The sequence below is a fragment of the Lepidochelys kempii genome, chromosome 9, assembly GCF_965140265.1.
Source record: "Lepidochelys kempii isolate rLepKem1 chromosome 9, rLepKem1.hap2, whole genome shotgun sequence".
Lineage (NCBI taxonomy): Eukaryota > Metazoa > Chordata > Testudines > Cheloniidae > Lepidochelys > Lepidochelys kempii.
The window spans coordinates 81,467,027-81,480,118 of NC_133264.1; the positions used below are offsets into that span (position 1 = coordinate 81,467,027).

General features: G+C 37.6%; 1 protein-coding gene across 1 annotated transcript in view; it reads left to right on the forward strand.

The window, feature by feature from the left end:
* The window catches only part of CHIC1 (cysteine rich hydrophobic domain 1), a 29,810-nt gene extending 16,718 nt beyond the window's left edge, over positions 1–13,092 (forward strand). Inside the window, exons 3-6 of the mRNA XM_073361078.1 lie at positions 3,824–3,979; positions 7,316–7,372; positions 7,647–7,706; positions 9,198–13,092. Of these exons, the coding sequence (XP_073217179.1) occupies positions 3,824–3,979; positions 7,316–7,372; positions 7,647–7,706; positions 9,198–9,248 (324 nt within the window). The 3' untranslated portion in view covers positions 9,249–13,092. The remainder of the gene's footprint in view (positions 1–3,823; positions 3,980–7,315; positions 7,373–7,646; positions 7,707–9,197) is intronic.

Below are 13,092 nucleotides of genomic sequence, written 5' to 3' on the forward strand. Positions count from 1 at the left end.
GGGTTTTGGTTTTTTTTGGCACCCACTCCTGCAGTCTTTTCTATGTTCTTGGCTCTTAGGATCCTGCTACCGCCTATCTTCAACATTTCCTGCCCCCTCCTCTGCAGATGTGAAAGAACAACGGTTGCAGTGAAACTGATGCATTTCTGGTGTACAGAAATTGCGGGATGGCATGTAGCAGGATTTGGTTGAGGTTGTGTAGGGGTTGCTCATGCTCTGTGTAAAGTCCAATTCTTGAGGTTTCTCTGTGGCCAGTAAACAAATCCCCTAATCCTTTCTCGCCGAGCAGGATGGATGGTATGGCTGCAGGAGATGGGATTTTTGCCTTAATGCTAAACAAAGATTTGTAACATCATATAACAATCCATTTACTGTATACTTCTGAAAAGTTCTTGCTATGGTAGCAGTGATTTCTGTTAAAGTAAATTGACAATCAGTTATGTCTTTAATTGTAATTATTCTAGAATTTACTCAGCTGTTCCAGTGGTTGCCATTAAAAGAATATCTATAGAATTTAATCTCATCTTAAAACCTAGTAATAGGAAAATGTTTTGATAGTCAATACTATGGAAAAATAAAAGCTTCCTTTTTAAATATAAAAACAGATTAATCAGTTACTATGTCCAGTTTTGCAAAGTATCCTTTTTTGAAGGATATATATATATAGTTGCATATATAAAACGTAAAAGTTCTAATCTTTAAATCATAACCAGATATATTTCAGAAGACTTTTTACCTTATTCAGTTTCAAATTTAAGAGCACATGTGAGTACATGTGTGTTCAGCAGAGTTCCTGTTAAAATATGTTCATGTTATATTCTTCATGACTTTGCCCCCACAGATCCCATTATGAGATCACAGGTCCTGCCATTCAGCAGCTGGACTCATTTCAAAGCAGCCTTTGCGGGAGTATTTGTATGCCTCTGTCACAACCTTGTGAAATCAGGGGTGTAAGCTCCTCTATACACACGCAATTATACGTCATTACCTCCTTCCATTGACCTCAGTGGACAGAACCCTACCCTCTGCTTGCATTGGGAATGGAGTTAATTGAATATTTTAGTCCATAAAGTATTTATCTAGTAATAAGTTCATAGAGTTTGTGTGGACTCTGTTTAGATTTCCTTTGCAGGTCAAAAAAGAGGTTGTAGTTCAGGACTCCATGCCCTGACAGGGAGGAAGCCATGCAGCACTTAAGAGCACTCCTGCAAGAGGTCTCTCAGTATTGCTGCATGATGCCAGAAGGTTCTTCTGGGTCTTTGCCCAGGAAGTCCTCATATCTGTTGGAGAAGGATCTAGTCATTGGATTTTGGAATGCACTTCAGGGTCTGAACCTGGATGCAAAAAGATTTGCCTATGAGTAGAACAGCCAAGTGCTCTAAGAGTTAAGGCATTCCCCAAATGCACGTGTCAGCTTCTAAAAATTGCAGAAAGCATAGGGGCAAACAGATATCCAGTAATGCGCATTGGTCCTCATGGTCTGGTAGAGACTTTGCTGAAGATTGGTTCTAATTTTGAAAGATCTCCTTCACTGGAGTAGTTCAGAAATTTGCAAAATTTACTCATTGATGGTCTACATTGACATGTCAGACCCTGCAACTAGGTCCCTGGTTATCACCACTGTAGTCCACATCATGGCTGGCTTTGTAATTCTGCAATTAGATTAATAGTAAGATCACTGAGGCTGGGAAGCAACAGAAGCTCCTTTTTTATTTTTTAATTTGGTTTCTGGGTCCAGCACAGTTCTTCATCACATCACTCAAGGGTGCAGGAGATTTTTTTAGTCACTGCAGAAACAGTCATCCATCTTGGTCCATCAGCTTCTTCTGCCCTTCCAGTGAAACAGCAGTTTTGCCAGAAGCTCTAGAAGCCATTTTAATTTTTAAGATGTTCACAGGCATTGCAGAATGTCAGGTCTCTCGCCAGGTCGCTGGGTCCTGGAGTTCTTGAATGGATATATGCTTTTCAGTTTTTCAGGCCAAATCCTGACCCCAGTCCTTCTCATAGTAAACCACTACAGGATATATTAATATCTCGTGTGAAAATGGAGACTACAAAATTGGTGCTGGTGCCAAAGTCTCACTACATGTGTGAGCTGTATTAGTCCTGCTTTAAATTGAGAAGATTGCCAGAACTCATGCTCTGACATCTTTGATAAAACAAGCATAGAAAGCACCTCAGGTTCAATGGGGGAGATTATCTCAGTCAGTGAAATTGCAAGCTACAAAGTGGCTTGTGTCTGGCAATTGTGGTCGCCAATCTTTGTCAGCAGAGCCTGAAGTTGTTTCCATATTAGACATTTGGCTTCTAAGAGTCAACTTATTGGGGCATGATTAATTTTCTAAAGATCACTTGTTCTCTGCCCAATGCTGAAGTTGAGTGCATATGGGGAAATTTGGTCTTAGTGCCACTCAGGTTCTGACACTTAAGAACTTTCTGGAGTTCTTGGAAGGCACTAGTTTGCCTCCTGTAAGAAGAGTTGTGGACTTCTAACATGTGTTGTCAATGAGCAGATCTCAGGAACTTACATTAAACAGTAACTGTTTGAGGCTGAGAACTTCATGCTTTTATTCCTCTGATCAGAGCAAAGACAGTGGATATTCACACAGATAACACCTGTCAATACACAGTTTATTTGTGACACTTGCAGTAGTAGATCATTTCATTGGACGGGGGAATGTTTTATAAATCGGGGTGGGGGTTTCTGTACGTGAAAGGGGGTAAATTTACTTCACTGTATATCACTGTCTTAGTAAACTTTCAGTCATGAAGACCTTGGCCAAGGCTCTTTCCAGAGTGATTAGTAATTTTGGGGTGCCTTGGTTAGTGAGTGTGTCACTTAGACTTTAAAGAGCCCTAACTTTCAGAAAGCACTGAGCATCCACTCTCTGAAAATCAGGCCCCTTTAAAGTCTTTCAGGTTAAGCACCCACTGATTTGAGGCATCCAGAACCACCAGTCACTCTGGAAAATCTTGGCCAATGTTTGTAACTTTTACTTATCTCAGAACCAGCCACTCTTCATTGTATGACTTATACACTGTAGCAAACAACAAAATTAGTTGAAATAGGAAGGAATACAGCTAATACTTCAAACCTTCGCATCACTGTTCAGCATGCTGTTGATCCTAGGCATGTTTTATACTCCTATATAAAGCATAGCTATTATAACTCACCTGTTCCCTTCTTGGTTACGCCTCCTCAGCAGGATACCATAATTAGAGCTGTGGGATGGTACCAATCAGTAATTTGTTCCTGGAAAAAATATTTTCATTTCTATTGGCAAGCACAGCTTTTTGCTCCAAAGAGAGTGCAACTTCACATGCATGTTACAAGCTTGTGATGGGGAGAAATTAGACACCGTGATGAACACTTGTTTTGTGTGTGAAATGGCACCTTTTTACATACAAAGTTACCTTTTGTTTCCATGAAAACCAAAATGTCTTTTTCATCCAGTTTTTTGTCAATGTCACCAATTTTGTGTGCTGCTTGGCTCTCTTCCTAATCTAGTGTTACAGGGGATGGTTATGTTATCAACACAGTTGACTTGACAGTTGCAAGAGAACATGGGAAGAAACTCTTCTAACTTACTGCAATTATCATTTTTACATAAAAAACATTTCAAAAACACCGGGTAAATGGACTTGATTTAGGAAGGTGAACTTTCACACTAGCTGTACTAGCAATGTTTTTGGAGGATTTCTGCAGCTTTATTTCACACCTAATAACTGTACCTCTGTCACTTATATTGTAATCCATGGAACCATTGAATAAGAAAGCATATCTGCAATGGCTTCCAGTTAAAGTGTACCATTTCTGTTGTAGGTTGCTCCAGAAGAATTTAAGACTAGTATCAGCCGTGTGAATGCGTGTTTAAGGAAGAATCTCCCTGTCAATGTAAAATGGCTGCTTTGTGGCTGTCTGTGCTGCTGCTGCACCCTGGGTTGCAGCCTGTGGCCTGTTATCTGTCTTAATAAAAGAGTAAGTGCACATTTCAAAGTTGCATTGTGACCAAAAATTGACAACTGTTGCTAATGTTTAATAACCTTTAAGTAACGATGCCTTTATTTATTCTGAAACTTCTTTCTGTATCCCCATTTGCCATTGTAAGTCTCCCTTTCACTGGTGAGATATGTTTGCTAGCTATTAATCTTTAATAGTAACAGAATATTGTGTGTGTGTGTATATATATATATGCGTGTGGGAATAGAATATATATACACACTAAGTAAACAATGTTGAATTTTGTTAATAACAATGAGTTGTGCCGGAGTAGCAGTTAATGAGCCAAAGAACATCCTAAATAGACTGAGATCTCTTTGTAAGCCTGTGTACATTGTACAATTTATTAAAGGAAGAAACAGTATATTCCTTCATCCATCAGGTTTCAGAGTAGCAGCCGTGTTAGTCTGTATCCACAAAAAGAAAAGGAGTATTTTTGGCACCTTAGAGACTAACCAATTTATTTGAGCGTAAGCTTTCGCATATATCCGATGAAGTGAGCTGTAGCTCACGAAAGCTTATGCTCAGATAAATTTGTTAGTCTCTAAGGTGCCACAAGTACTCCTTTTCTTCATCCATTAGTTACTTTTCTAGTTTCATATCAGGATTTATCATTGTGAATGGAAGCTAATGTTATAGATGGTCAAAAGATTGGGTCATTTCTCCCATTATCTAGTTTTGTTTCTTTTCTAGTGAGCTAATTGTGAAAAGGAAAGTGCACTAAACTCTACCCAAAAAAAGCCTACAGGTTGCACCACATGCAAAGAGAAGTGGTTTGGCAGCTCCTTCAATTTGTTCATGAAAGTAACAATAATAGAACTGCTTGGAGTGAAGCAGAATGCAGGCAGGCATTTTCCCATGCCCCTCTTCCAGATCATACTCGTTCTGCCCTGCAGCATCCCTTATATTATGATTTTTGGGCCTTTCTTAAGTAGAGAGAATCAAAATATGTGGTTTTTGTAATAGAGGACAAACCTTTGCTGGGGTGTACAAGGAGACTATATTTAATATTTGACTTCATAAGGGTTCAGCCCTGATTTCAGGATTGAAAAGCATAGTGCTTTAACCCACTGGGCTGCTGTCATACAGTTGGCTTCTCCTTGAGTGCCCTTCCATGCAGGATGCAGCACGACAGCTGCATCTGCCTCAGTTTCCCTCCTTCACTGGTCCCCAGAAAGGATCTCCAAGCACTCTAACCTAGGCTTGGTCTACACTGAAAATGTATACTGTCATAGCTATGTCAGTCAGGGGCATGAAAAAAACTGTACACCTTTGCAACATAGCTATGCCAACAAAAAAAACCCAGTGTAGGCACAGCTATGCTTATGTAAGAGTGTTTCTGTCAGCATAGCTAACATGGCATTCCTACACCAGCAGAATAGCTCCTTCTGTCAACATACGTACTATGCTGGGGGGCTATGCCAGCTAGGGTGACCAGACAGCAAGTGTGAAAAATCGGGGTGGTGGGGGTAATAAGAGCCTATATAAGAAAAAGCCCCAAATAACTGGATTGTCCCTATAAAATCAGGACATCTGGTCACCCTAATGCCAGCATATGCTCTGTAGTGTAGACATAGCCCTTGTCTAATCCTATACAGTGTTCATCAGTGTATCTGAGTGCTTCCCAAGTATTTAAAATAGAAATAACACTTGTACCACTTTTACAGAGCGATCTGGATGGGGGATAGGGGGAGCTTCCTCCTGGAAAGCAGTAACTCTTAAAAGGATTTAGGTATGATGACAAACATTCAAATAAACACAAGCTTCCAGTCCAGTGCTGGAGCCAAAAGGGTTAATGTAATCCTCAAAGGTATAAACAGGTATATAGAGAGTAGGAGTAGGGAGATAATATCGCACTGATCAGACCATAACTGGAATATTGTTTCCATTCAGGTGTAAACACTATAAAAAAAAATGTTGAAAAAGAGGAGAGGATTCAGAGAAGAGCTGTAAACATGATTTGAGGACAGGAAAACATGCCTTACAGTGAAGGATTATAGATTAATCTAATTAGTTTATTGAAGACAGGGTTAAGTGACCTGATCACTGTCTACAAATACTCACATGATAAGATGTCTGATAGTGAAAGGTTCTCTAATTTGACAAAGGCATAACAAGATCCAGTGGCTGGAATTTGAAACTAGACCAACTGAAACTGGAAATAAAGGGCAAATTTAAAAATTGAGAGTAGTTTAACAATTAGAAAAACTTATCAAGGGAAATGGTGGATTCTCCCCCACTTGAAATCTTTAAATCAAGATTGGATGTCTTTCTAAAAGAGATGCTCTAGCCCAACCACAGTTATTGGGTTTGACATAGGAATTACTGGGTGAAATTCTATGGTTTGTGTTATGCAGGGGTCAGACTAGATCACAACCTTTGTGGCCTTGAAATCTATGGATCGCTGTCTTCCCCTTCCCTCACCTTATTGGTGAAATAGTTTGATTAGTTTAAGAAATGAATTTTCCATTTTGCCCTCCAAGTGGCTATTTTGAAGGTCACTTATTTTTTAGTTCCATATTGTAGATCCAGCTCCTATGTATATTCTGTTTCCTGTATTTGTGACTCTCACAGTGTGTTAAGAGTTCCCTTGCTCTTGTGGAACATAACCATTATGGCATGTCTGAACTGGTTGCAAGACAGGTGATCTGTTAGGTACATGTGGCCAGTCCCTTAGAGGATTTTGAATTTCAGGACATAGACCTTGAATTGAACTTGATATTCTCGGAAGCCAGTGCAGAGAGCAGAGCACCAGGATGATACATTCAGAGTCCTGTGTCGCTAAGCATACAGGTGCTGACCTTTGTACCAGCTGGAGCTTTTTTTCAGCCTGTGTAGCTTCATTCCTAGATCTGAGTTGCAATACTGGAGCCCAGAGGTCACAACTATAGGGATTACTGTGACCAGGTCAGATGGTTCTAATCTTTTGACCAGTAACAGATTGAAGATGGAGTTTTGCTGACTTAGCTACTTGGGTACCCAAAAATGCTGAGTCCAAGATGACTCCAAAATTGTGCAGCTGAGAAAGGTACTGGGAATGATGGAGCTTCTGAGTCTAGAGAGAAATCATAGTCTATAGGTCTGATAAGACACCCCTACTCTTCTACCCCTTTAATCTATACTTGAGACAAGTGGATTTGGGAAGGCAAGATTTCTCCAAGGTGAAATTCTTTCTTTGCTCAGTTATCCTTTCCTAAAACATACGATACCACTTTACATGTGATTCTTGAGAACTGCAAATATAAACTTTAAGACCTTTGAGAATGAGGTTGACCGTTGAGTCATTTCTTATATAATGTTGACTTTCTTCCCTAGACTAGAAGATCAATTCAGAAGTTGCTAGAATGGGAAAATAACAGACTATATCATAAGGTAAGAAATATTAAGGACTAGAATCTATACACTTATTTTCCCACTTTTATTTAGAATTAATAAAATATTGCACAATTGGAATACAGAAATGCTATTAGCTTGTTTAGGACTGGAGCTAAAATACTAAATTCATCTCACACCTTAAACTGTATGAAATGTAAAAAGACATGCTTGAGATCTTAAACAGTTAGATATTGCTGAAGCTTATATTATGTTGTTGATGAGAAATAATGCAATAGTATACCTTTTAATCCCACAATAATTATTTTCTTAGCTTGGTTTGCACTGGAAGCTGAGTAAAAGGAAATGTGAAACTAGCAATATGATGGAATATGTGAGTATTCTTTTCCTGTTACATTTTTAGTATCTATTGCTACAGTGTGATTTAATAGTTCAAATGTCATTAACTACCAGACTCTTTACCTTTCAGTCTCCTCATGACTAATTCATTTTCAGCAGACGCGCACACAACCTCTTGAAATTCACCATTTGTATGCCTTACTACAGAAACTCTTGGCTAGTAGAATGAAACAATCCTATTTTGATACACAAAGATGGCAACATAACAGAGCAGCTGCTGCATGTAGTAAAACTTAGACATTGTCATCTGAAAACAGGGTTTCTCCTTCATAACGTTGCCTGCTCAGAGCCCTACTGTAAGAGATTTGTGTTGAATAATAGTTGATAGTTAGCGTCCCCAGGAGCCCTATCTGTTATAATGAGGTTACAGATCCCGCACCCCTTCTTAGTTCTCACCCACATCCTCAGTTTCTCTCCACCTGTTGAATACTCACTGAACAAATCTCTCCCTTTCTCCTTTATTAAAGTATCTGTAAATAACTCACAAGTAGCTAGTATAGCATAGACTTAGAAGTGTTTAATTTTTGTAGTTTTTTGGCTACTTCAGCAAATTGTTTGTTGGTTTGCGTTTGCCTAGAGCTTTGACCAAGATAGTGGATCCATCTAAGAAAGCAGAGCTCAAGATGTTCATCTTGTTTGACTATGTTTTCCTCTTCAGTTGGGCATAAAAATTACCTTTTATACTTCAGGGAAGGTCACTTAGGCAAAAACTTTGGTGCATACTATAGGTCTAGTCTTAGCAAGGAAATGAAACAATGAACAAAGCATAATTTACAGTACCATTGTAAATATGTAAAAGGTGTAGCTAGTAGAAAAGAGGTAGAAGGATAGTAAGCAATGTGTGATAACTTGCAGCTGTAATGGAGTGGCCTAGCATGCAGTGGAGTGCATGAACAGCTCATGATTTAGATAGGGATTGGCTACAAAAATTTGTAGCCCAATCATAGTGTGCGATACGTAGTAAGCGTAAGTATGTGTATAAACTGATTAGTGATTATGTATTTTGGATGTGTGGTATACCCTGTACCCACCCCTACACTCGAGCCTGATCAACTCAAGTATAGCTTGACTGTATGCCAATAAAGAAACCTCAGTGACGAGCCTGGAGTTGAACTGATTTCTTGGATTCCAGAAAACTGTATAAAGTGCTGTCCCACAACTGAAAGAGGTGTTCCGGATAAGCAGAGTGGAAAAAGTTGTGGAGGGAATCCCAGCACCTATAGGGTCCTTTCCAATGGGACCCAGGACAGAAGGACTCTTCTCGGTACCTGATTTTTAAGCTTTTAAACTTAAGAGAGTATTTTCCCTTAAAATATTGATGATACATGTCTGGGTGGCATGGGTTCTGCACATGTCAAGTCCAGTAGCAAGCACTTGGCAATAAATGTTTATACGGTTGCATTGACTTTATTCCAAAGAACTAATCAGTTTGGTTAATATGTTATGTTTTTTTCTTCTTCAACAGGTAATACTAATAGAATTCTTACCAAAATATCCCATATTTCGACCTGACTGAGGAGCAGTATTCAGTCTTTCATGTTACCTGCAATTTCCTACTCTTAGTGCCTTGTAGCTGATTTTGGAAAGAAGATGGTCTACTTTGCTGTGACTTTAAAATGTTATTTGGTAGAATATCTTCCTTGCTATGTTATTTTTCTTTTGTTTAAGAAGAAAACAATTTGCACATTTTTTATGTTAAATAAGGCTTCTATGTTGCACTCTGAATTTTTAACATTAACAATAACAAATATAGTTGCCACTAAGGATCTAACAACAGTGCTGCTTAAAACTTGTTCTGAGCATGCTGCCTTATTAATTTCCATACTTACTGTTTCCACATGTACATCCTAACTCTGTATCATACTGTATTTCATTCTAAAATCACATTGCTGTAAATCCTCAATAGAAACATCCAAGTAAGCTTCCAGTAGTTAGCAATGATTTTACTTATAACTTGCTTGCATAGGACTTGCAATTAACAGCACTGGTTTTGTCCCGCATTTTGCAAAATCATCATTTACATTAGAGGGTTAATTATTTTACCTACTGTGGATTTGTAAATAGTGCCTCGTTGCATAATGTAAAGTGTGGTATGTCAAGGTTTACAGAATGTAATATAGCTCTGATTATTGCCAACAGTTCTACATAGATTTATTAATGACATTTATTAGCATCCTGATTGTATGGACCCATTCATATGCCATTTTTATGGTAAAGCCATAATGAGTTTGTACATACTATCAGGTGTAGGGCTCAGATGCACTTTGTTAGTAAATGGATGAAAAATGCATAGCATTTCTGTGTTTCTTCAGAGATTTTTCAGGTGTCTTGGTTAATACCTGAAATAAGGAATCTTAAGTATTCTCACATTTTGGAAAAGTTGTATTTGTGGAGTAGACTGCAACTAATATATTATCAGACTATTCTAAAAGCCTATTTTTAAGACACAAATATATGGAAGTCAGGAAAAAACATGGATTTTTTAAAAAAAAAAATTAAAAAAGCGAAGAAGCAAATTTAAAGTAATTGGACTGAATTGTTATAACTAAAGCCAACTACTTGGGACAGGTAAATCAATACAGAAGAAACATTAAACTTAATATTTTTATTGCACAGTGGTACCTGATATTATTTTTTACATATTGAGCAGTTAACTAAAACTGCATCCTTTCCAGAATGAAAAAGGAGCAGCATACATATTGTCAAACAGAATAACAGAGAACCACAAAACAATCGTTTGATGCAAGCCATGATGAGCTGATATTTGCCACAAAGAGCTTTATTGTAACTTAGTGTCCAGGCATTGCTTTACAGTTATTTGGATTCTTTGTGATGCTATTTGGTGCCTAAGTTTTCCAGTTCCAGATTGATTTTAGAATCCTGTTTTAACATATTAATCCATACTGAAAAGGGATGGTACAAACCCTGGTTGGAATGGAAGAAAGCATTTCGTAAACCATTGCATTTAAAAAACTGCAGTTGACATGACATGACTTCCAGCAGACTGTCATAACAGTGGTGAGGGACAGAGAGCCAGTTACAGGCATGTAGTCTTGTTGAGTCAAATTCTTCATACTTTCTGTTGCTCAGCTGAGGAACAGGAAACTCCTGTACTTGTGATGTAATTTCCAGCCACAGCTGCCAAGAGTGATGCTTCAAGCTGAGATATTTGAAGCTGAAATGGGTTGTCAGCCTTAGACTGGTTTCAGTTCGTGTCAGTAGATCAGTGTCAGCTAACTAAGTGAATTTTAAACCACTAGAATGTAAGTACTTTAAAAAAAATCTACAATAATGTCTGACTATAAACTTAGCTGCACCTTGCAGCTAAACTTTTTTATTACAGAACTACAAAAAGCATACATAGTGCCATATTATGCTGAAATGTGTTTAAGGGTGGGAAGCAGAGGGAATGCTTAAAGACTTGGAGAAAATAGAGTGCAAAACAGAATTGGAATAGCATGCTTAATTTTATATTCATTTCTGTTAAAACAGGATTCTGGGCAGTAAGTTTTGCTAATAAAAGAATAATTGTAAGCATTTTTAATACCTTAAAATCTTAAGTAATGGAAGCTTCTTACTGTTATGCTAGAGGTTGTTAATAATTATTCCCTCTCATTTTTGTTAACTAACAGCCCAGAAACCACACCACTCTCTTTATTTTCTTCCCTCATTTGAGTGACTATATTTTCAGAATGTTCCTCTGCAGCTGAGGGGACAAGAAAGCCAATGAGAGTTTGATGTCATGAGTAGTAGTGAATATTGAATACTCTTCAGTCTCATAACTATTAGCAGTCCTTCCCCTTAGACCCAAGTCTGTGTCTGACCTTAACATATGCAGGTCAGAATTGTTCCATCTGATTTAGAACACATTTTTGTGAAACACTATGCCAGGCTGAGAGAAAATACCATCAGCTCTCCCCAGTTAAACCGTATGTTCAATGGGTTATTAATTTAGAAGACTTGCACTTGTATCTGTATGAAAATGATTCATTTAAGAACATAAATTCTATAGGGATTTTTTTTTTTGAAATGTCACATTACAAATTGTTTAGTCTTCACCCCCATTAAAATTTAGTTCAAAAATGGGTCCCTAATTTTGCCCAGCTATGAGGCAATACTAGCAAATGGTCTGAAGCATGAGAGCCAAGACAGCAGATTACAGCAAACTTCATCTGAATAAAGAGGTAATTTTGGATTGTGTTACAAATGCCAGCATACAAATGACATAGATCATTTTTCTCATTTAAAGATGAAGGCAGCCACTGGTGTTGCTTTAGACTGTGGACTGCGTTCTGCCGACAGGTTCTATTTTGACTGCCATTTGCTTTAATACATAAACATTCATCTGATAGTTTTCAGTCTTCTAAAATCTATATTACCTTAAACCCTATAAGTAAATATGAATTTGTAAAAACCTATCCGTGATGAGTAATTGTTAATCAGAGAGGGTCCATAGCAATACAACAAAGAGTAACGGGAACAAAGTTTAATGCAAATGGAAAGGAAAGTGCCTTGACTTGTTCAAATGAAAGAAAAAGTGCCGTGCAGAGGGGGAGAAAAGGGAACCAGTTTAAGTGAATATCTGTAAATGTAATTGGCCACAAATTTCCTGAAAAGCAAGTCTGGAAACATTGTTTAGTTTAAGTTTTGTCAGAACACTGTGATAGTTGTTTTCTTTTCCAGACTTCTGCATTAGGAAATGTCACGGTATTATCGAATATTGGCAGGGAAGGAAAACTCTCATCTCCTGGCTTTAAAATGACTTTTTTGAGAGTAGTTTCATGCTGGCCTAAAGAAATGTAAATGTATATGAACATATGTAGAAAGTTTAGATTTGATTATGTATGACACTAGAAACAAAACACATTTTTGCTAAATTTAGTGTAGTCTTGATAAAGTTCATATGCTCATCTTGATACATACAGAAATCTGTATGCAAAAACATGAATATGCGTGTATTAGTGTCTCCTGACATCAGTTTACTACATTTATCTATAAACATTAGCATTTGAGCAATAAAAATGTCAAACAGTTAATAGTCAATGTAAATAGTTCTGACCATTTTAGTAAACAATGTTGTGTGATATTCCTGTTCTGCAATTTTTGTTTTTGGTGTTTTTATGAAAGTGTAATATTATTTGTAACTCATCAGAAATCTGTTTTTGTTTAAGTTGTATGAAAGGATTTTTAATTGAGTCCTTAACATTTTTATTCTGTTTACAAGTAAATAGCCACTTTTTTTAATAGGACCTCACATCTTGAAGTTTTTTGAATAAAATCCTAAATAAGCTTTGTCTCTATAATTTACTGCATTGACCTGTGCTATTAAAGAAGCTGGAAGTCAAACTTGGTTAATCTGA